This window comes from Nyctereutes procyonoides, unplaced genomic scaffold (genome assembly GCF_905146905.1).
Source record: "Nyctereutes procyonoides isolate TBG_1078 unplaced genomic scaffold, NYPRO_anot_genome, whole genome shotgun sequence".
Classification (NCBI taxonomy): domain Eukaryota; kingdom Metazoa; phylum Chordata; class Mammalia; order Carnivora; family Canidae; genus Nyctereutes; species Nyctereutes procyonoides.
Window position 1 is genome coordinate 12,682,080 of NW_026575030.1, and position 22,454 is coordinate 12,704,533.

The 22,454-nt window shown below is 39.4% G+C and overlaps 1 protein-coding gene across 1 annotated transcript in view; it reads left to right on the forward strand.

The window, feature by feature from the left end:
• Positions 1-22,454, forward strand: part of CNTNAP5 (contactin associated protein family member 5) — a 798,328-nt gene that overhangs the window by 321,912 nt on the left and 453,962 nt on the right. The window contains exon 4 of the mRNA XM_055316368.1: positions 19,474-19,621. Within this exon, the coding sequence (XP_055172343.1) occupies positions 19,474-19,621 (148 nt within the window). The remainder of the gene's footprint in view (positions 1-19,473; positions 19,622-22,454) is intronic.

The following is a 22,454-nucleotide window of genomic DNA, read 5'->3' on the forward strand; positions in this document are numbered from 1 at the left end:
ATGCTTTTATCTCTTTGATAATAATAAGGTCTTGTAGGATATGATAGATATCACATTGTAAGATGTGAATTCTTAGGTTTGACTTTGCTCACTTGCCTTTATGCTTCCATATTTTCTAACCAGTGTAGTCAAGCTACACATTTCCCCCTAGATAATGCTTTAACCTGGATATGGAGCCCATTACTTGTTTAGCTTTAAAAGCATTACGATTTCTCCTATTATTTCCCCTTTCATTCATGATTTACTATTAGTGGGTTTTGATTTTCCAGGTATATAATTTTTAAAATGTATTCTGTAGTTATGTATTTTTATTGTATTTCTTTGTGATCTGTGAACATAGGTCTAGATGTGTTTAAGTCTTAGAATTTTTTAAAGTCCCTTATCTGACATCATGTAAGGTAGATTTTTTTCTTTTTTTTTTTTCATCATGTAATGTAGATATTTATAAATATTCCAAGCATGCCAGAGAAGAATGGGCATTCTCTGCTATACTGACTTTACATGGCCACGTTGTATTGAATTTTAACTGCATATAGAACTTAGCACTTCATGCCCCTTCTCTTTCTCACATGGAGACATCTATGTGTGTATGTAGTTGTAGTGGGGAATTTGGAAGTTTGCTTGGATTGATTTGGAGAGGTTTGTTTTACTGTCCAGTGTAGGACAGAGGATAGAGAGGGGCAATAAGAAAGAGGGGAGATATTTATTAAGTAACTATTATGTATAAGGTCCTTTATATGTATCCCCATTTAGGATAAAGGCATATTATCTTCACTTTAAAGATGAGGAAGCCAAAACTTAGTAAAGATAAATTCAGTCTGAGTTCTTCTGAATCCCAAGATTATCCTTCCTCCTGTTGAATAGAAAAAATAAATAGCCATGTTGAATGAGCTATGGATTTGTTTTGTTCTTCCTCTGCTATTTAATTTCCTCAGTCTTATAACCTACAGGGAAAGAACAGGTACTCTTTCTGTGCTAAATGTGCCCCTACCCATTCTCTTTTGTTCGCCTTACTGTCTGCCTTTCCCATCCATGGCTATACCTTGACAAGTGAGATTGTAGAAACATGGATGCCATATGGACTCAAATATGAGACCCGTGCCTCACTGGTTTGATTATTCCACAGAAGCAGCTGGTATGTAACAAATGATTAGAGGTCACTTTGCAAATGGCAGACAACCAGCCTTGGAGCAAGAAGTCCCCACCACACCTCACTTTTTGGATATAAAAGACATTTTGTTTTAACACAGATTGAAGATATAAATTAGTTTTGTAGATGTACCAGGGACATTCAGCTTCAAAATCAGGACAAGAAGGCCTGTTGGTAAATGAGGTTGGTTGTTATGTCTGTTCTCATCACAGAAGCATCAATGGGAAAGGCATATATATCATCATCACTGACATTATGTAAATATTGAATGTTTCCATCATGTTCTGTGCTAGTTACCATGCTAAGCAGTTTTTTTGCATGTATTGTTTCACTTTAGCCTTATATCAATCCTGAGAAATAAGTGTGTTTATTATCCCTGGTACCCATGGCCAAACTAGGCCCCTGTTCCTCTTATTACAATGATGCTCTACAAGAATTTAAATAAATTGATATGCGATTAATGACTACCTCCCCCCTTAAGACTTTATCCTCTGCAGCGACAGGGTCTGGTCTGTCTTTTCATAACTCTTTTTAGTGCTTTGTACAATGCTGGCCACATGATTAAGCACTCAAAAATATTTTGGGGGGGGCAGGTAAATGAATCTGCTTTTACAGATGCTTAAGTAGCAAGTAAGTGGCAGAATTAGGATACAGTTCCAGGCCCATCTGAACATCTTTAAGTACTACATTAAACAAATCTGTGCTTCCTTCTTGACCAAGAAGGATCATACGTATCCCTTCAAGACAAGTAAAATGTCCTTTCTTGAGCAGTGAGAAGAGTCCTCTAAGTGTTCAAGCCCTACATAGGAGCACAATACCTTCTCTAATCTCCACTCCCTTCTTTGGCATTCTGGACAAAGTGTGTTTGTTCTCTTTTTCCTACTTTCTTCCTTTCAGCTATAGATTCCTACAGAATGCATCATTCAGTTTGTATCTCTGTAGTGTCCAGCATGCAGACAGCATTCATATTTGTTGAGCGAATGAATGAGTGAGTGAATAAGTAAACTTCCGGAGGCTGAATGCAGCTAATAAATGGTGGGCATGCTATACTTAGTAGTAACCAGGATTGAGAGACAGGATCAGTCCTTTCACATTGTAGGTGACCTTGGCAATCCTCCAACCTGGTCTACCTCCTTCAGGAATTCCCCCTGCGCCATCCCTGGAGAGCCTGGACAGCCAGCAGGTGATGCTACTACCTCATCATGCAGACTTTCCCATTCTTAAACAGTATTACTCCCAATAATTCCTTCCAGTTTGTTCTATATCTGTAATTTAAAACTACATAAAAGAAGGCTCACTTTTCTTCAATAGTGATCTGATGGTAATTTTCATCTACTTTTTTCACCATCTTCCTTCGCACACTTTGTGTTTTTATCTCTATCTATCTATCTATCTATCTATCTATCTATCATCTATCTATCATGCCTCAGTGGCTTCAGTGTTCCTCATGTGATCGTTCTCAAATATCCTTCCAATCTTGTAGCCTCTTCTGATCATACTCTGTAGATGTTTTTCTAAAAATACACCAGTCCTCTCAACCCCCACCCCAACACACACTTCAGATTTGGCCTGATAAGTAGAGCCTAACTGGAATGTCATCCCTCCACTGGGGACAGACATTGGCTATTTTGCCTACTATGTTGCATTGCTAATTTTCTTACAATCCATTATTTTCAAGGAAGAGGCTTGGTGTGTGTTTTTCTGTTGTTGTTTTGAGTTTTGTTTTTGTTTTAAATTAAATCTCTGGATTTGTACTCTGAGATCAGAATGAATAGAAATGGAGGCTAACTTTGAGTTCAGTCCATTGCCATTGAATCTTAGCCAGTATTTTCTGAGAAAACCAAGCCTAAGGCCAAAGCTGTTTTTTTTAATGATTCTTTTTTTAAGGTTTTTATTTATTTTTCATGAAAGACACAGAGAAAGAGAGAGAGAGAGAGAGAGAGAGAGGCAGAGACACAGGCAGAGGGAGAAGCAGGCTCCTGATGTGGGTCTCGATCCTGGGACTACAGGATCATGTCCTTGGCTAAAGGCAGGTGCTAAACCTCTGAGCCAACCAGGGATCCCCGCCAAAATGTTTTGACAAATGAAATTCCAAGGAGGCAAAAGTAAGGATAAAGGGGATGGAGGAGGAAAAAGAGGGAAAGCCACTATAAAGAAGTGACATTCTAGGCTGGCCACATCTCCTTAAGACTTCCTAGTGGCCTCATGGAGCTACTACACATCCTAACAGCATGCCCAAGTACCAAGGGGAGGAATTTATCCATCAACTCTGTGTCATTGATCAATTACCTCTCTATGTGCTACCTCCTCACACATTCAGTTGACCATCTGTGAACACAGACTGCCGGAGCAGGAGCATAGAGGGCAGGAGCATAGAGATGCCTGGCTTGGGCTCAACCCAATGTGCTGTTAGGCTGTCATTGGGAGGGCTGGAGCTGGAAGAGCATTTGCTGCTGGAGTGATCCTGCCCTACAGCAGGAGCAGCCACCATAGCCCCCAGAACGCGGGATCCATGCAGAGCACCTGGGGAGCCACTCCCGCATTGCAAGTGTGGGGCTCTTCAGGGACCTCTGGATGCGACTCATCATACTTGAGTGGGTTATATCCTTCCTTCTTCCTGTGTTTATCAAAACTCTTGGCTTTTAAGAAGCTTAGGGAGCAAGCCTCATTCAGCTCAAGCATCAGTTTTCTGGGAGGGTATTTTGTGAGCCTTCATTCTAGGCCAGGTACCAGGATTACGCACTCTTAAGGAATAGATAGGCACCTTTCCTCCCCCTTCATCATCACGAGTCCATCTGTGTAAGTATTACATTATGTCCATCCTGGGCCTGACTTCCGACCTAGCACAGGGCTTTTTTTTTTTTTTTCCTTTCACCATCACCCCAGTGCTTTACAGAATGTCAGGCACACAAAAGGGCTTAGTGTTCATTCATTCAGGAGCCAAAGTGAATAAGCTGTGTTGATGGGACCTGAGAGAGTAAAGGAACCCATTTCCCCACACACATCTTCTTTCCAAAATCTCAATTCAGTAGAGCCAAACTCAGTGGGGGCAAATGAAAGGAAACAGAACTAAAACAAAACAAAACAGACAGACAAAACACCTTTTCTGTGGGGTAATGTTTAGGTACAGATAGTAAATGCAAACAAAAAGTTTGAAAATCTAATAAAATGCATTGCTTAAAAATACATATATATGTCCCTACAATATGGGAGAAAAGATTATCTACTGGAAATACTAACATTTCACCTTTCTCCTTTCCAATCCCACTCAAAATAAAATTCTACAAGTTTTTTTTGTTTTGTTTTGTTTTTATATGTCGATTTTCTACCAGTAATAAGAACATAACATTTAGTGTCTTTCTTACTCATTCGATGCTTTTCACAGCCCCTGGTATGGTTAATTAACCCATAGGTTATGTCTCTTGCCTTCTAAAATAGGCTTTTGCTTCTATGTTTTTCACACCAGAACTAGTTTTTGAAGGCAAAAGGAATACATATACTTAACAAATAATTTAATTATTCACATAATAAGATTCTGGTATTAGTTTTGTTGAGACAAAAAAAACAAAACAAAGGCATTTCTGCTTTTCACAGAGAATACAGATGCAAACAGATGCAAAAAATTGGTAGACCTTTATTAAAAAAAAAACTAAACTAAACAACAACAACAACAACAACAGTAAGAACAACAAAGCAAGCTTTGGTCACCAATGTGAAGGTGAGCCCCAAAGTCCTGTCCAGGAAAAGAATCAGGGGTGTAAGTGCCCCAAAAGCATGCCTAAGCATAGCAAAAATTTCATAGGAAGTGAATTTGGTCTGGTCTCCTAGTTAACAAACCATGGGCTAGTCCCTCTCCTTGGCTTCAGATAACCCAACTGCTTGACCAAATCAACTGCTAGATGCTTTTCATTTATTTATTGTATGTTTTAATGTGTGATTTTAGTTCCTCATCTGCATCCTCTGGTTCACCCCTCACCTGTCTACATATCAGCTTGGCAGCCAGCCCTGATGAGTGACTTCTGACTTCCTAAATTTCGCAACATTTGTTCCCGGTAGGGAGGAGAGTTGACTTTCCAGCAGAATTTCTCTATTGGAAAACTAGAGCAGCCCACCAGTCCCTGCTTTTCTCCTGGGCTACACTTGCTGATCGCAATCAGCTTATAAGAAAGGAGACAATGGTAGACAAAGACAACCAGAGGTGAACATACTGAAGAGAAACGCAATGGCATATAATTGGAGGCACCTAATTGACTAAACTATACAACCTGGGAAAGATTCATTTGTGTAGCAGCTGAGGCAAAAATGGTAACATGTTGAGTTGCATACTCTTCATCTATATTAATAGAAAATATACATTTAGCTTTGAAATAAGTTATTTTTTCTATGATTAGCTCAAGAAGGAATTATTTAATCACACCTCTATATAAAGTCATTGAATGTCATCATGGGCAGTGCATTAAAAAGTAGTTTTACACGCCATGCATAAAAGATGTGACAAAAATGCAGTTCAGCGATATTTTTGCACAAGATCAGGAAAGCATATCCACTCTCCATAAAGACAGAGAACTAGGATCGAGACAGTGTTGTAAAGGCATTTCTGCAACGAAGATATAATGAGAAGATATAACTGCGAAATCAGTTTTAAGAGCTGTGGGTTCACTTATTATTCTGCATTGTCCTGTAGAAATGTTAAATTTTGAAGCCAAACCAGTATGGGTTTAGATCTCGATTCTATGAATTACCAGAAGTGTGCCATGGAGATGTTATTTGAATTCTGTGTGTCTGAGTCTTCATCAAAAGATGGGTATAAATAAATCTATCTCACAGAGACTGTTTAGGGAATTAGCTAAAATAACAGATTCCTAATGTGGTGTGTGGTGTTGTGTGTGTGTGTGGAAGCTATTACATAACAGATGCATAATATTTGCTAAGAACGATGTATAAGGAGTAAGATGTTTTGCACACTGAAGATATTTTAAATGTTAAACTATTAACATATTTGTGTTAACAAGAACAGAAAATATAGAACTTTTAAACTGAAAGTAGACACAACTTGATCATAAAAATGGATGGAATTGATAAAGTCATCTTGTTGAGTTCAATTTATTGACCTACTCACATCACTTTGTACCTGGCATAACTCAGGTAATAAAAATAGAAGAAAGTGGCCCCCTTCACTCATTGACCTCAGGAAATTGCCATTTGCGCTGGGGGAGTGGTAATGTGGCAGTCTGCCTCAGAGCTTTTCTTGGTAATCTTTGAGCCTTTTGTTTTAGTACTGGTGTAGAAACCCTAAACAGGACTAGTGACAGTATCATTAATCCAGAGCACTTGCTGTTCTCGCCAAAAAAGGCAAGGTGAGACCAGGCATCAGGAGTGACAGCTGAAAAAGGCAAGGAGCAAGTAATCAAACGTTGCTGAGAGTGAGAAAGGTGACAGAGGATGTGGATCTGGATGAAAGACACAGAGCAAAGTGACCTCTACCATCTCTGCTTTATGCCCAGAAACCTTAAATTGAAGCATAAAGATATTTATCATGGGAACCTTTTAAAGGGCCAATTAGCATTTACCATATACCAGGACTGCTTACTGTGAAGAAATGTTAGCAGGAATGAAGAACTATAAAAGCTGACAAGGAAAAGGTCAAATAATCTAAACAGGATAAAATGGTGTATACTCAACAATTACCCCTGATGATGGAAAGAAATGGCTTTGATTGCCTTTAAAAGGAAAACAGTTAAAAGGATGCTAATCCTTTAAGCCAGTTGTCTTTATAAGTCTCTAGGAATGGGTTAGTTAAATGAAATCTCTAAATAGCTCAGTAAGTCAGTTCACAAAACCGAAATCTCTTTAATGGAGACAGAGCTCTCATGCATTTTGACAGCCACATTGGAAATTAAGACTGAGATTATATCATAACAAAGTAAAGCCATAATGAAATTTATTCATTCGATCCTGCCGTCTCTGTCAAAATCCCTAGTTCCTGCTCTGAATAATTTGCTCAGATATGTTTCCTATGTAATATTTGGTTAACTCTAACTTTTGGTTTATATTGTGTTTTTTACCAAAAGAAAATACGGAAGGAAGGAAGGAAGGAAGGAAGGAAGGAAGGAAGGAAGGAAGGAAAAAAGGAAAATAAAATTCTTTGATCAATTTGTTTTGGCAATTTGGATATCAGATTAACTGAGGAATTATGAAAAAAGCACTTTTAAAAATAGCACTTTTCAGAACTTTTCCTTAAATATATTCTGGGATGTGCAAGACAATTGAGATAATCTACATTGACCTCAGAACACTCCTTAACATTGTTTGGCTTTTTAGTTTGCTTTATAACCAATTTCCAAATATTAGCTTATGTTATCTTGTGTTTTTTTCTTTCCTCCTGGTCATTGAATCTAAACATGGGAATGAGAGAATATAGTTAGTGTCATAGGTTTTTTTTTTTTTTTTTTTGGTCAGCTCTGAGCCTACCTATGCCTGTTTACTGTCACATGCTGTAAAGTGTGGAGACTGTTATGTGGCATCCCTGAGCTCCTGGCCTGCAAGGATCCCTTTTCTCCTTAATTCTCACAGTGTTAGCCAAACCTCCATTTTTCATGACTTCTCTAACCTCTAAATATTTCTGAGATGCTGAAAAATATGTATATGTCCTTCAAATCCATCCTGGCGGTTACTCTTCATTTCAGCCAGGACTTGAGGCCTTTTTGCTATATCAGGATTTATGTCTCCAAGTTCCCCTAAGTGAAGACACAGTTCCCTCAAAGAATTCTCTAAATACCAGTTAAAACTCAACTGTAGAGTTTGGATATAAGAAAGCAGCTTGGAAATAAGTAAAAGAAAATTACAATCTAGTGAGACTTCAAACCGATTATCACATGTTAGAGATCCTAGACCAGCTCGCTCAGCACCTCCTAGCAGGCTATCCTGAGGTGCATCTCTCTTCTGTTGGCATTTCACTCTGTTGCAGACACTCAGGTAACTGTCTAGCCTCTACAGGGTGCCTTTGCCTGGATTGCCTATGTTCCAAAACCATTGGTGCCCCTCCTCCTGGCTTACTCCAAGGGGGCAGGACAGTTTCCCTCACTTCAAGTGCAGGCTTGCTCTGAGCACAGTCAATACGCAGAGGAGCTACACATGTCATTATTCCAGGTGTCACTCCACCCAAACCAGATTTTGGCTTTACTTTGGGAAGACCAAGGACTAACTGAAGCATTGTATTTTATTTCTACAAAACAATTTGCGATTTCTTTCCATACATGAATGAATCAGTGCAAGCCAGCTTTAAACTAGCTGTTCATCCTGGATTCCAACAACCAAGGTTTTAAAATATTTGGAGTAAATTAGAGAATTCTGTAGGTGATATCCCTCATATTTTTAGGCATTTCTAATATTTAATTGATACAGCCATTGTGTCCTTTTCTAGCCGTTAATAAAAGAGAATAAGAAGATGGAAACAGGAGAGACAGAAATGATACATCCCTAGGCCAGCACCAGCACCATAGTCCCTAGCAGAACATGGCTTAGACCCCCAGGGACAGTTTGAGCCCAACCTGACCCTATATGACAAATGATATATTATTCAAGAGAAGGAGAAGATGGATCATAAACATGTGATGAGCATTTGCTACATGGAAGATTACTATGTATTTTGTATGTACCATTGTCTTCTATCCTTACAACAGCCCTGCAATGCACACACTGCCATGATCCCCATTTTACAAATACAAAGGCACAAAGAGCTAAGGTAACTTATGGAAGCCGCATTGTGATGGAGACAAGAGTGGTCTCCATTGGGTTGAATTTTACCCTTCTTTTTGAATGCACTCCTGCTCCTGAATCATGCTTTCTGCCTGCACTCCATAGGAATCTAGTTGAGCTCAGATTTAGCCAAAAATCCCATGAAAATGTCAAGACCACTTGTCACAGCAGTTATCTATTTACTTTTTTTTTTCTTACGTGCATATTAAAATACTTTGGATGTTACCCATGATAAATCCTCAGGTGAGTCTTCTGAAAACTAAGTTCACTCAAGGAATGTAGACTCTAACAGAGGAGCATTTATCCTTTGCAGTTGATAAAGCAAGGGAAAGAACCAAGATAGAAAGAGGTGGGGCTGTGTGTCCACCTTATAAGGTCAAGCTTTAAGCTCATGTTTAATACATGATAGTAGGCAAGTGAGAAGGTTATGAGATGCAATTATATATAAAATCCTGCACTACAAAATGTTTATTCTTTCATTATAAAAGTCCTGGGTGCACAGGCATTGCTATAAAACAAAATAGAAAGTATTAAGTGCCCAGACAGAGTTAGAAATAACATACAGTTGCAGTTCAGAGGACAAGAAGACCATGGTTCCTAAAAAGCAAACTGCGTGGGTCGAGGAGAACTAAGGCTTGAACAGATGGGCAGCCCTGTGCTCGCATCCCTGCTCCACTGCCGGGGATTCACTGGACCTCTAAGTCTCAGTCTCCAAAAGGCCCAGGAAAAATGTAGAGTGGGACAAAGACTGATGGCAGAATGCTTGCCTGGATCATAATTGACATTCGATAAATATGAGCCCCCTCCCTCTTCTGCCTGGAGAATTAAGATTTGTTTAATAAACAAATTGACATTCGATGTGGGCTTGATAAATAATTATGACCTAACTAAACATGTAGAACTAACAATAATAATAGTATTTATAGGGGTGATACTTTATGCCAGAACTTCATGCTTCTTGCAAGAACTATTCTAAGCAATACCCAAGCCATCTATATAAATGTATATATTACTTAGGATAATTCTGGCATGATAGATGAAACATGTATGTGTTAACAAATATACACATAGGGGCACCTGAGTGGCTCAGTGGTTGAGTGTCTGCCTTTGGCTCAGGACATGATCCCAGGGTCCTGGGATTGAGTCCCACATCAGGCTCCCTGCATGGAGCTTGCTTCTCCCTCTGCCTATGTCTTTGCCTCTCTCTGTGTGTGTCTCTCATAAGTAAATAAATTAAATTAAAAAAAAAAAACAAATATACACACAGACATGCCTGCGCACACACACACACACACACACACACACACACACACTCATTTCAATAATCCTGAGGAATATACTCTCATCCTCATTTTAAATTTGGGCAGATATTAGTACAGAAACATTAGGTACTCATCCAAGTTCTTCCACCCACTAAAGATTTGAACTTAGGCACACGCTCTAAAATCTGTTCTCCTAAATCTACACTGACATGCTACAAAAGCATAGCATGAAGGTACTGAACAAAATTCCATGTAATACCCAGGGCCACTGACAGCGAAAAGCCTAGTTTTTGGACTTCACAGGGCATGCAGGGATTGTGAGAAATAAGACTTATAAAACAGAATAGGATCAGCTGACAGGGCCTCGAATGCTATGCTAAGGAACTCAAAATGCCTGTTTGGCTGGGTTCAGACATGGTCAAGAAAGAAGTCAGACCAAGTGTAGAGTTATCTAGCTGGATAGTCTGAAAGCAACGATTATAATTTGGGGATGAAGCAGAGTTATGAACAGGGCCTGAGTGTTCCTCGACACAATAAGGTACAGATGCATTATCCAAGTTGAATCCTCTCTATTCTATCTGGAGCATGCAGACCTCCCTGTTACTAATGTGCAGGGGCAGCAAGAAGGACAGTTAATGTGAGCAGCAGCAGCCACTGTGCAAACTATTGGAGAAGAGCTCATCAATTTATAGTTCTAGGGAATCTTTTCTTGGAAGAAGGAAGTTTTAATATTTAATTCCTTTCATAAGTATTACTATTCCCATTTAATACAGAAAGAGAACCAAGATTCTGAAAGACAGAATAAATGGCCTTTGGCTATCTGTGAAATAATAGTAGGAGGTTGTTTTCAAGGGTACCTTCACTCAAAGCCCAGCAGCTTCATACCACGTCAGGCAGCTGAGGAACCAGTAACACAGTTCAAGAAGGGTCAGCGATAATAATTGACATGAAGAATGAAAGTGTCATGCATTTCCCCCCTGCCATGTGTCAGGTGCTAGAGACACAAAATGACCAGGGAGGAAGTCTTCAAGGTCATTGTTATCTGCAGGAGAGGACCAGTATAATGCACACATTTCAGCCCTGTTGGTGTGATGCCATGGCCGAAGAGATAGCAAGTATCAATAAGGGGAGTGTCACCAGCTTAAACAAAGAGGTGGGGAAGAGCACAACAGAAAAGGACCTTAAAGTAGGAGTCTGTTGATGTGTTTGAGAGAAACTCTAGCAGTGTGGTACCATAGAAGAAGGGCATGGTAAGGAGAGAAGCAGAAGGAGATGGTTTGGAAAACAGAGGCTTTATAGGGCATACTAGAAATTTCCCCTTGATTTTAAAAGTAATAAACTCTCTTGTAAGAAAGAAGGCCTCACCTCAGCAATCAGACAACAAAAAGATATAAAAAGCATTCAAATTGGCAAAGAAGAAGTCAAACTCTCCATCTTTGCAGATGACATGTTACTGTACATAGAAAACCCAAAAGACTCCACCCCAAGGTTGCCAGAACTCATACAGCAATTTGGCAATGTGGCCAGATACAAAATCAATGCCCCAAATTATTGTCATTCCTATACACTCACAATGAGACTGAAGAAAGATGAATTAATGAGTCAATTCCATTTACAATTGCACCCAAAAGCATAAGATACCTAGAAATAAACCTAACCAAAGAGGTAAATTATCTATAACCTAAAAACTTCAGAACACTTCTGAAAGAAATTGAGGAAGACACAAGGAGATGGAAAAAATATCCCATGCTCATGGATTGGAAGAAGTAATATTGTGAAAATGTCAATGCTACCCAGGGAAATTTACACATTTAATCCAATCCCTATCAAAATACCATGGATTTTCTTCAGAGAGTTGGAACAAATCATCTTAAGATTTGTGTGGAGTCAGAAAAGACCCCAAATAACCAGGGGAATATTGAAAAAGAAAACCAGAGCCAAGAGCATCACAATGCTGGATTTCAAATTGTACTACAAAGCTGTGATCATCAAGACAGTGTGGTACTGGCACAAAAACAGACACATAGATCAGTGAAACAGAATAGAGAACCCAGAAATGCTCTCTCACCTCTGTGGTCAACTAATATTCAACAAAGGAGGAAAGACTATCCACTGGAAGAATAGACAGTCTCTTCAATAAATGGTACTGGGAAAATTGGACATCCACATGCAGAAGAATGAAACTAGACCACTCTCTTACACCATACACAAAGATAAACTCAAAATGGATGAAAGATCTAAATGTGAGACAAGAATCCATCAAAATCGTAGAGGAGAACACAGGCAACACCCTTTTTGAACTTGGCCACAGCAACTTCTTGCAAGATACATCCATGTAGGCAAGGGATGTCTTATCTGATAAGATAAAGGGCTAGTATCCAAGATCTACAAAGAACTTATTAAACTCAACAGCAAACAAACATACAATCCAATCCTGAAATGGGCAGAAGACATGAACAGAGATCTCATATAGGAAGACATACACATGGCCAACAAGCACATGAGAAAATTCTCCGCATCACTGGCCATCAGGGAAATACAAATCAAAACCACAATGAGATCCCACCTCACACCAATGAGAATGGGGAAAATTAACAAGAGAGGAAACCACAAATGTTGGAGAGGATGTGGAGAATAGGGAACCCTCTTGCACTGTTGGTGGGAATGTGAACTGGTGCAGCTACTCTGGAAAACAGTGTGGAGATTCCTCAGAGAGTTAAGAATAGAGCTACCCTACAACCCAGCAATTGCATTGCTGGGATTTACCCTAAAGATACAGATTCAGTGAAACACCAGACACCTGCACCCCAATGTTTATAGCAGCAATGTCCATAATAGCCAAACTGTGGAAGGAGCCTCGATGTCCATCAAAAGATGAATGGATAAAGATGTGGTTTATATATACAATGGAATATTACTCAGCCATTAGAAACGACAAATACCCACCATTTGCTTTGATGGAACAGGATGCTATTATGCTGAGTGAAGTAAGTCAGTCGAAGGACAATTATTTTATGGTTTCACTCATACGGGAAATATGAAAAATAGTGGAAGGGATTATAGGGGAAAGGAGAGAAAGTGAATGGGAAAAATCAGAGAGGGTGACAGAACATGAGAGACTCCTAACTCTGGGAAACGAACAAGGGGTAGTAGAAGGGGAGCTGGGCAGGGGGACAGGGCGACTGGGTGACAGGCACTGAGGGGGGGCACTTGACAGGATGAGCACTGGGTGTTATTCTATATGTTGGCAAATTGAACTCCAATAAAAAATATACAAAAAAAAAAAAGATTGTTTAAATGGAGTAACACTAGAGGGAGAAAAATTATCTGGTGCTTCTCGCGGTCAGTCAGGGAAGAACTGATGAAGGTGGTGCAGAGGAAAAAAGAAGTGAACCATTCACCAGATGTTTTCTACGTTCCCATGTACTCAGGGTCACACCTGAGTACAAATATCCAGGTATTTGATTTCAAGTAATTAGCCACACTATCAGCAGAAATGAAACATTTTTGCATGCATTTTTTTCTTCCTTTCTTTCCTCCTTCCTTCTTTCCTCCTTCATTTCTTTCTACTTCATGTGTTCCTGAAAACATCAACCACAGTGTGATATCACCTCACACTTGTTAGAATGGCCGTCATTAAAAAAACAAGAGATAAATGCTGGTGAGGATGTGGAGAAAAGGGAACCCCAGTGCCCTGTTGGTGGGGTTGTAAATTGGAACAGCCACTATGGAAAACAGTTTGGAGGATCCTCAAATAATTAGAAATAGAACCACCATATAGTCCAGCACTTCCACTTCTGCGAAAATATCCAAAGGAAATGAAAACACTAATAAAAAAGGATATCTGTACCTTCATGTTAACAGCCACATTATTTACAATTGGCCAAGCCACAGAAACAAGCTAAGGATCCATTGGCAAATGAATGGATAAAGAAGGTGTTGGGGGAGGGGGACTGGATGGAGGTGGTCAGAACCTAGAAACTACCAGTTATCAGATAAATACTAGGGATGTAACACACAGCATGATGACGGCTGTAGCTTGCACTGCCATGTGATATCATAGGGGAGTCATTGAGAGTAAACCCTAAGAATTTTCATCACAAGGAGAATTTTGTTTTCCTTTTCTTTTTATTGTATTTCAATGAGATGATGGATATTACCTAAAACTGTTGTGGGAATCATTTCACAATATAGGTAAGTCAATCCACCATTCTGTATACCTTATACACTGATGTGTGTCAATTATTTCTCAATAAAATTAGAAAAAAATGGAAGTTCTAATTTTCTCTAGGAAGAGTCCTTGCTTAAGCTACTCACAAGTTAACAACAACAAAGCTGAAAGCTAAGAGCAGAAATGGAACAAAGTAGGAAAGGAGAAGAGAAATAGATCATGATAAACTTGGCCTATAATATGGTTTTGCCAAAGGCTGACAATGAGCTAACATCTTCTCTTCTGAGTGCTAGTTTGAGATCCAAATCTCAGGAAAACAAATGGGGGAAAAAAGACACATGTTGTCTGCTTTCATGCTCTTATTTCTAGAGAAATCTGCTCTCTCCTCAAAGATTTCTATTCAGCAAGGTTAAATTATCTTAAGAGAAAATCAGCTACATGACAGGTGAATTGGAACTTATCAGCTGGTGTACACATTGCTATTTGGAAGTGAACCCATAAAGCACTATGAAGGAAATAATGGTAACAGCATCCTAGAACCTTTTAGTCTTCTCTTGGTCCTCATGGGACTAGCATCAGGCTTAGTCTCTTCTTTGGCCAATTGAATGTAAAGGACTGTGGGAACAAGACTCATAATCTGCAAATAGCTTTTGAGGCCAACAATTGGACCCTCACAGTCAGAATAACATTAAGGAGGAATTATGCACAGTGTGTGTTACCCACTCTCTCTTTGTGACACTTGTCCCTCAGGTAGTTTCTGATAGGCTGGATAGCACAGGCTTTCTTAACTATATAGATTGAAACTTCACTGTCCCTTTGCCTCTCTGAAGTGCTCTAGTCTAGGATTAAGAGCATTAAAGTCAGCTATGGTAGTAGAAGTTACTCTCATATGTGATCTTGTTTCAGTGTCCCCTTCAACTAATGATCTTTCCTTGAAAAAATGTCTTAAAAACTCCATCTTTGGTTTTCCCTCCAAATTGTGAATATGAGATTCTCTCAAGATATTATGTACACATTCCTATGGAGCACAGTTCCTTTAAGATATTCTATGCAAATATAGTAGGGTTCCATAATGAAACAAGTTAAGGGAACAAATGTGGAATCTTCCTTCATTCAACTTTACCTGTGATTCCAGGTAAGATCCTGGTCTCTTGAAGCTTGCAGTGACAGAGACAAATAAGTAAAGCAAGATGCATTTAGAAAGGAAAATAAAGAAAGACAGGAGGGCAGGCTGTGCTGGAGAGGGAAAAGGAGTTGGCAAGATCCCTTACTAAGGCCACTGAAGAGCACATGAAGGGATCAAAGAGTTCAACAGTCTTTCCATCTTGGTATTTACCAATGACTTTACTCTGGACACATCAATTAGTCTCTTTCCAACTCTGGGCTTGGCCTTTACTATAATGTCCTTTCACTCCAGGTCCTGTAGTACAAGACCAGGCCCTCTTGGTAACCCCCAAGATCAGTTCTCCATTTTATTGAGGAGGAAGTTCATAAAGTTTCCTATTCCTTTTTCAGAAATCAGAAGAAGGCAAAGGCATTGCCTCTTTTTGTTTTCATGAAGTGTGAAAAACATGATTTTGCTAAGTGAGTATTACAGTTTTCTCCAGTTGTGCACCATATGGTCAAGCTCCCATACATTTTGGTGTTCTAGCTCTCAACACAGAGATGGAAATGTAAATAGATGACATTGTTGTCAACACTCCCTTTATTACCCCTTATACTTATTGCAGCAAAAGTCAAATAAAAATCAGAACATCTGAATAAATATAGCAATGACAGTGGAAGAATTTGATGCCTCAAATATATACTCATATTTAAATAGATACTTATCAGTACATGCATAGTGTCTTCAAGAATAATTAGGGGTCTGGATGATCCAAGTCCAAGAACAAAATTCCATGTTTCTATTTAGCTGTGGGGTGATATACCTGATTTTCACATTATTAGTCAACTATATTTTATTATCTATAAAATGTGACCCAGATCAATATTTGTCACAAGGAAGCTGATAGCCTAATTGTATGCATAAGGTTCCTCTTGGTCTAGGAAGAGTTTTAAGTAACTTAACCCAGGAACTTCTTTTAAATCAATGATGATTTGTTAAAGCTATAAATGGGCAGAGGCCAATGGTGATATGAGAGCCCTTCAACTTTTACTTTAACAAACTTTAGCAATGCCTTTTCCTGGTGCTTGTAACTCTTGACATTCAATGAACTCTTTTTGTACTTGAGTTATTGATGGAATTGTTTTCATGCAAGTAGTTACAGAGGAACACACTGGATCATCACACTAGGAGAACAATGAGGAAATGGGATATAGAATTAATCACTTTTGATGGAAGAAGTGGAGGTAGAGATCCAGATGTCATGGCCATGTTGTGCTGCTTCTATGAGAAACCAGTTGTCTTGCCAGGGACTGGGTACTGGGTTCTAAAGGCACTGGTGCCTCCAATGAGAGAGGTAGTTGATGGAGGACGTTACTTTTAATCTTTGTAAGTTACTCAGTAACTTCGGCTGGCAAGTCTCACTATCTCCATTTACTAGGATTAAACAAGAATGAGTGTGATGGGTTAATGCCTCTGGGGACTTTATTTTATACCTGATGAGATTTCATGCAAAAACTTTTATATGTGTAAATTAATAATAAAGTCACCGCTATTAGGACTGATATTAGGATTCCATTTTCTAAAGTGGCCACACAGTAACCATATTTCAAGAGGATGATTGACAGGTAAGGGGAGAGTGGAGCAAAATGATAATTAACTGTTGACTGCATAAGACTGTGTGTGATAGAGGTTGTGTCAGATTTTGTGTGTGTGTGTGTGTGTGTGTGTGTCAAGGTTTAGATGGGAATGAGGGAGTACTCATGCCTCATGCTGGAAGGCATTTCCACTGCTAGAAACAGAGGAGAAAATATCCCTTCAGTGATACAGTCACATAATCTGGAAAGAGCAAGAACACATCATTCTTAAGAGAAGGAACAGAACATGAGTGTGTGATTATAACTCGCAGGGTTCCACCTGAATGCCCCACTTAACTTGCGGTCAAGGTCAAGTGGAAGTGAGAGTTTTTCTCTACTGTTGCCCTGAATCCTTGAATTGTTGTACTCTGGAGGCCACACTGACAATGGAGGCAAAGTGGATGGTGGCATGGATTAGTTTTCCTCTTTGCCAACTATCAGGATTAAGCAACAGAAGTGGAGCCATTCTTATATAACAATCAAGTTCAGGGTGGTCTTCTAGCCCAATTAAATCACTGTCTATGAAATTCAAATAGATACATGACATCTGTGCTTATAATAATATAATAATGTCATGTACTACCAACAAGAGTAGAATAAAAAATAATTCAGCAGTTTGTCTTCTTTTTACACCCCTAAAATCTATCACTTAGGGAATATAGTCAGTGATATTGTAATAGTGATGTATGGTGACAGATGGTAGCTACACTTGTGGCGAAAATGGCATAACACATGAACTTGTCAAATCACCATGTTGTACACCTGAAACTAATGTGACACTGTGTGTCAATTATACTCAAATTTTAAAAATGATAAAAAAATAAATAAGTGCTTAAAAAAAGAAAGAATTCCTGTCAGCCACCAATAGTGTTCAGTGCCTAACACCTATCTCTTTCATTTCCTTTTCTCTAAGTGTCTGTCTGAAATATCCATTTCAACACATACCCCTACAGAGCAGTTTGGAACATCGAAGTCTGAGTGGGTTTATCAGTTTAAGTTTTAACTCTGTGGTTTGCATGTTAATTACCCTCTGCCTTATTAAATATATCTTATTAAATTTAAAAAAAATGCTTTTCTAATTAGCTCTGAGCTGCTAGTCCTTCCTTAGCTTTCATTTGTACTGTTTTTCTGGGAGAACCCTTTGAATGTCATTCAGAAAATTTAAGTATGATTGACAAATGCCTTGCATGGGGCTTGAGAGTATTAATAAGTCACTGTTTCAGAATATACTCTCACAAAAAATATTTTTACACAAGAATTGGCGATCCCAACTCCTTTCACTCTCTGTGAGTATTGTGTGTATCTGTGAGAATCTATTAGGTGCCATGTCATTTGCATATAGCATTCAATGTAAGGTTCACAACTGCCTTGGAGATTTTATTTTCACTCTTCTCCTGATGAGAAAACCAAGAGTCAGAAAAGTTGTCTTCCTTTGCGTATCCATTCATTCAATGAATTCAGCAACTTACTAATAACTGTGTGAGCCAAGTCAGGGTGCTGTTGGTAATTCACTGATTTTGAAATAACTACAGTGCACAGATTTGCTTTGGGTTACTGAAGGCCATTTCAGCCATACCTTTAAGACATACTGTTTCCTGCACTAAGCATTTCAGTTTAAAATAAGATACAGTCTATATCCCCAAAGGAATTACAGCCCTAGTTCCTTGCTGAGGATGACAGAGCAAATCAGCAGGGTGGTTAGGATTAGCACTCAAAGCTTATCTCCTTTCTCTCCCACTCTCCTGCTTCTTTTAAAACAGACCCTTAGGCAGCATGATGTTTGGCAGAGCACCAGACTTGAAATAGGTCTCCCTGAGAATTCCTGATATTCCCTGTCAAGGTTACAGAGGCGGAGTTTGGTTGTTGCACCTGTTAGTTATTGCTCAAACTGCAGTTAGGCAAATTAATGACATCTTCCCCGTGGCACCTGGATGCTTGCAATCTCACTGCCAAAGTCATCAGTGGGGTTGGCTCAATGGGATGTATTTGTTGAAGCCATTTGAGTTGCTCTGGTGGCAGCTAACACACACCCATCCATTCTCCACCAATAATTGCCAGTGACCGTCCCATCTTAGCCTCATAGTTTGTGCCTACTCGGTTAGCTACCTAGTAAAGAGTAAGAAGAACATCAGCGTCTTCATTATGACCAACGTTCTTCCATTCATAAGCCAAAATGTTGTTTACTGTTAAGGAATGAACGTCTTGGGATCTCTGGGTGGCTCAGCGGTTTAGGCCTGCCTTCAGCCCAGGGTGTCATCCTGGAGTCCTGGGATTGAGTCCCACATAGGGCTCCCTGCGTGGAGCCTGCTTCTCTCAATGTTCTTTGAGCTCAGGCATGAGAACAAGATGCAATGATATCATAGACCTCACTGAGCCTCCTTTTCTGTCTGCAGACCTTTGCAGGAAACATGAATGCTGACAGTGTGATGCACCACAAGTTACTGCACTCAGTGAGAGCCCGCTTCGTTCGCTTTGTGCCCCTAGAATGGAATCCAAGTGGAAAGATTGGCATGAGAGTGGAGGTCTATGGATGCTCCTATAGTAAGTATATGCATGTGCCCTCAACTTGTGTATTATGAGCAGCCCTCCCCACTCATACTAGTTTATCTACATTGAGATGGCAATCTCAGTTGTTTTAACATTCTTTCAAGTCTCTAATAACTTCTGCACATTAGAAAACGTAAAATTCAATCCAGAGGTAGAAACACTCTACTTCTGTCTAGGAATGAAGGAGCTTTGGGGTAATAACACAATAAAAGCTTGAGAACAACAACACAAAGTTCAAAGTTAAGAGCTCTTGGATTCTGAGCATCATTTGTCCTTGAAGTAGAAGAGTAATTTGAGCTCCATTCTTTCTCAGAAGAGGGGTGAAGTATTACAAATTCACTCTTCCTTCAGAACCGTCGGGGAAAAAGGTTCTCCCTCTTCACCTGTTCTAGAAGAGGAAGAAATGGAACATTTCAATCCAGTGTAGCCCAGGGAATGCTTCTTTCCTGGAATTATGCTAGCTATGCACTAGTCTGTTAGTTGTTGTGTATTGAATGTAAAAGCAGTGCTCCATCTAGCAAATAAGAAAGGTTGTAATGGTGGGTAGAACTGGCAATCACTCTAGAATAAAGTAAACATTATGCAAAAAATGTAATTTTCCCTGCAAGTTTTATATTCAAATCTAAAATTTCATCATTATAAATTATTTTTCTACCTTAGCAGTGACATCTCTTGCTTATATGCCAAAACCCAGTGACCTCCAATGAATGAACACACGCATGATTTGCTACCACTAAAATTTGTTCAACAGATCCTGTTGAAGTGTCTATTTGGGTTACCTCCTTGTACAATTTTCTATAATGTAGTCAACCGAATGCCTGTATCAGGATCATCTGCTGTGGTCCTTAAAAATGCATTTGCCTAGCCATGTCTTATATATCCCGGATTATGATTCTGGGCATAGGGACCTAGAAAGCTGAATATTAACAAGCTCCCTAGGGAAGCTATGGACATAGAGTATCTAGTAAAAATAAATCTCTGCACAGGGGATTTACTTGTGAAATGATTGTCTTTATCTTGAACAAGCACTTGCAGAAAGAATGTATTATACAACAGATACATCAACAAACCATTAGATTAGGGAGACACTTCCTTCCACTCTAGCCCTTCCATAACGAAGCATACAACGTCTATAAGTGTTTACGCTTCCTATCCCAGGATCTCTGGCACACCCAGATTCTCTTGTTACCTCTTCTCTTGATAATAATTGTCACTACTCAGAGGTTTACTTTTAGGTACAACAGGAAACCTTCATGCTGAGGTAAAAGGGTTATTTATATTATAACTTCAGCCACCTATTTTGGTGTAACAATCCTATGGCTATTTAACGTGTCCTCATTGTTTTCCGCCAGTTCAGTCCATTGCCCTTGTTCTTTATGCACATTGTTTGATGTGCCTGCACAGAAAGACTCATGGCACCAAGTTAAATAGCTGACTGTAGGGTTGAAAGAGACCTTTGAGCAGCATGTTAAGCTTTTTCTGGTGCCAGAACCCTTTGAGAACCTGATGGCAGCAAGGAACCCTCTCTTAAGAAAAGTGCCCACAGCATTCTTTTTATAAGTAGATTTTTCAACAAAGGAAGTCCACAGATCCACTAAAAGCCAATCCTTGACCTAGCTAACAGCCCCCAATTTGGAATAGCGCAGTCCTATGTGGATTCCTCTCCAGGTAGGCACTGTGTCTATTGAGTGCCTCCACTCAGGGTACCTTACCTTCGGGTACCTAGTGTGAGTGGTGGGATGTTAGGCACCTGGGGAGCTGCTGGACACACACACATCTCTACAACCATCCTCAAGCCTTCCTCTGGTCCTTTTCAGTCACTAGTCTTTTTTTTTTTTTTTAATTTTATTTATTTATTTATTTATGAGAGACACACAGAGAGAGACAGAGACACAGGCAGAGGGAGAAGCAGGGAGCCTGATGTGGAACTTGATCCCAAGACCCCAGGATCATGACCTGAGCCCAAGGTGGACCTCAACCCCTGAGCCACCCAAGTGCCCCATCAGTCTCTAGTCTTATAGTTTTGCTGCTCTTTCCCTTGGGGAAAAAAGAATACATTTCTCATTTATTTTCCTTTTCCTTTTCCTTTTCCTTTTCCTTTTTCCTTTCCTTTCTTTCTTTCTTTCTTTCTTTTCTTTCTTTCTTCTTTCTTTCTTTCTTTCTTTCTTTCTTTCTTTCTTTCTTTCTTTCTTTTCTTCCTTTCTTTCCTTTCTTTCTTTCTTCTTCTTCTTCTTCTTCTTCTTCTTCTTCTTCTTCTTCTTCTTCTTCTTCTTCTTCTTTCTTCTTCTTTCTTCTTTTAATGTCTCTTATTTCTATCTAGAAACATGCTTTAGCTTGTCCTCTGGATCCCAACTCTCTTTCCCAATGTCATCTCATCCCCCTTTTGACTGGATCATTCTTATAAATATAAAAATTTGCATCTAAACTATCAAACAAAGCAGCAACAACAAAACCCCTAAGGTCCTATTTAGCACCCACTTCTCCTTCTCTCCCTACCTTTGCCCAGAATAGCTTCTCTCTAAAACTTGTCTGTAGTTACTGACTCCACCTTCTTACCTCCAGGTACCCTGAAGCTGATTCTCTTCAGTATGTACACATCTGGTGTTTAAAGTGTTAGCTTGGCCAAGTCTTGTTCATTCAACCAAACACGAAGCTAGGTATTGCTGTGATGTGGTGAACATCCGCAATCACTGGACTTTATGTAAAGGAGATTATCCTTGATGTCTGGGTGGGCCAGATGCAATCAGTTGAAAGGTTTTAAGATCAGAACTAAGGTTTCCCTGAAGAAGAAGAAATTCTACCTGTGACATGCAGCTTCAGCTCTTGC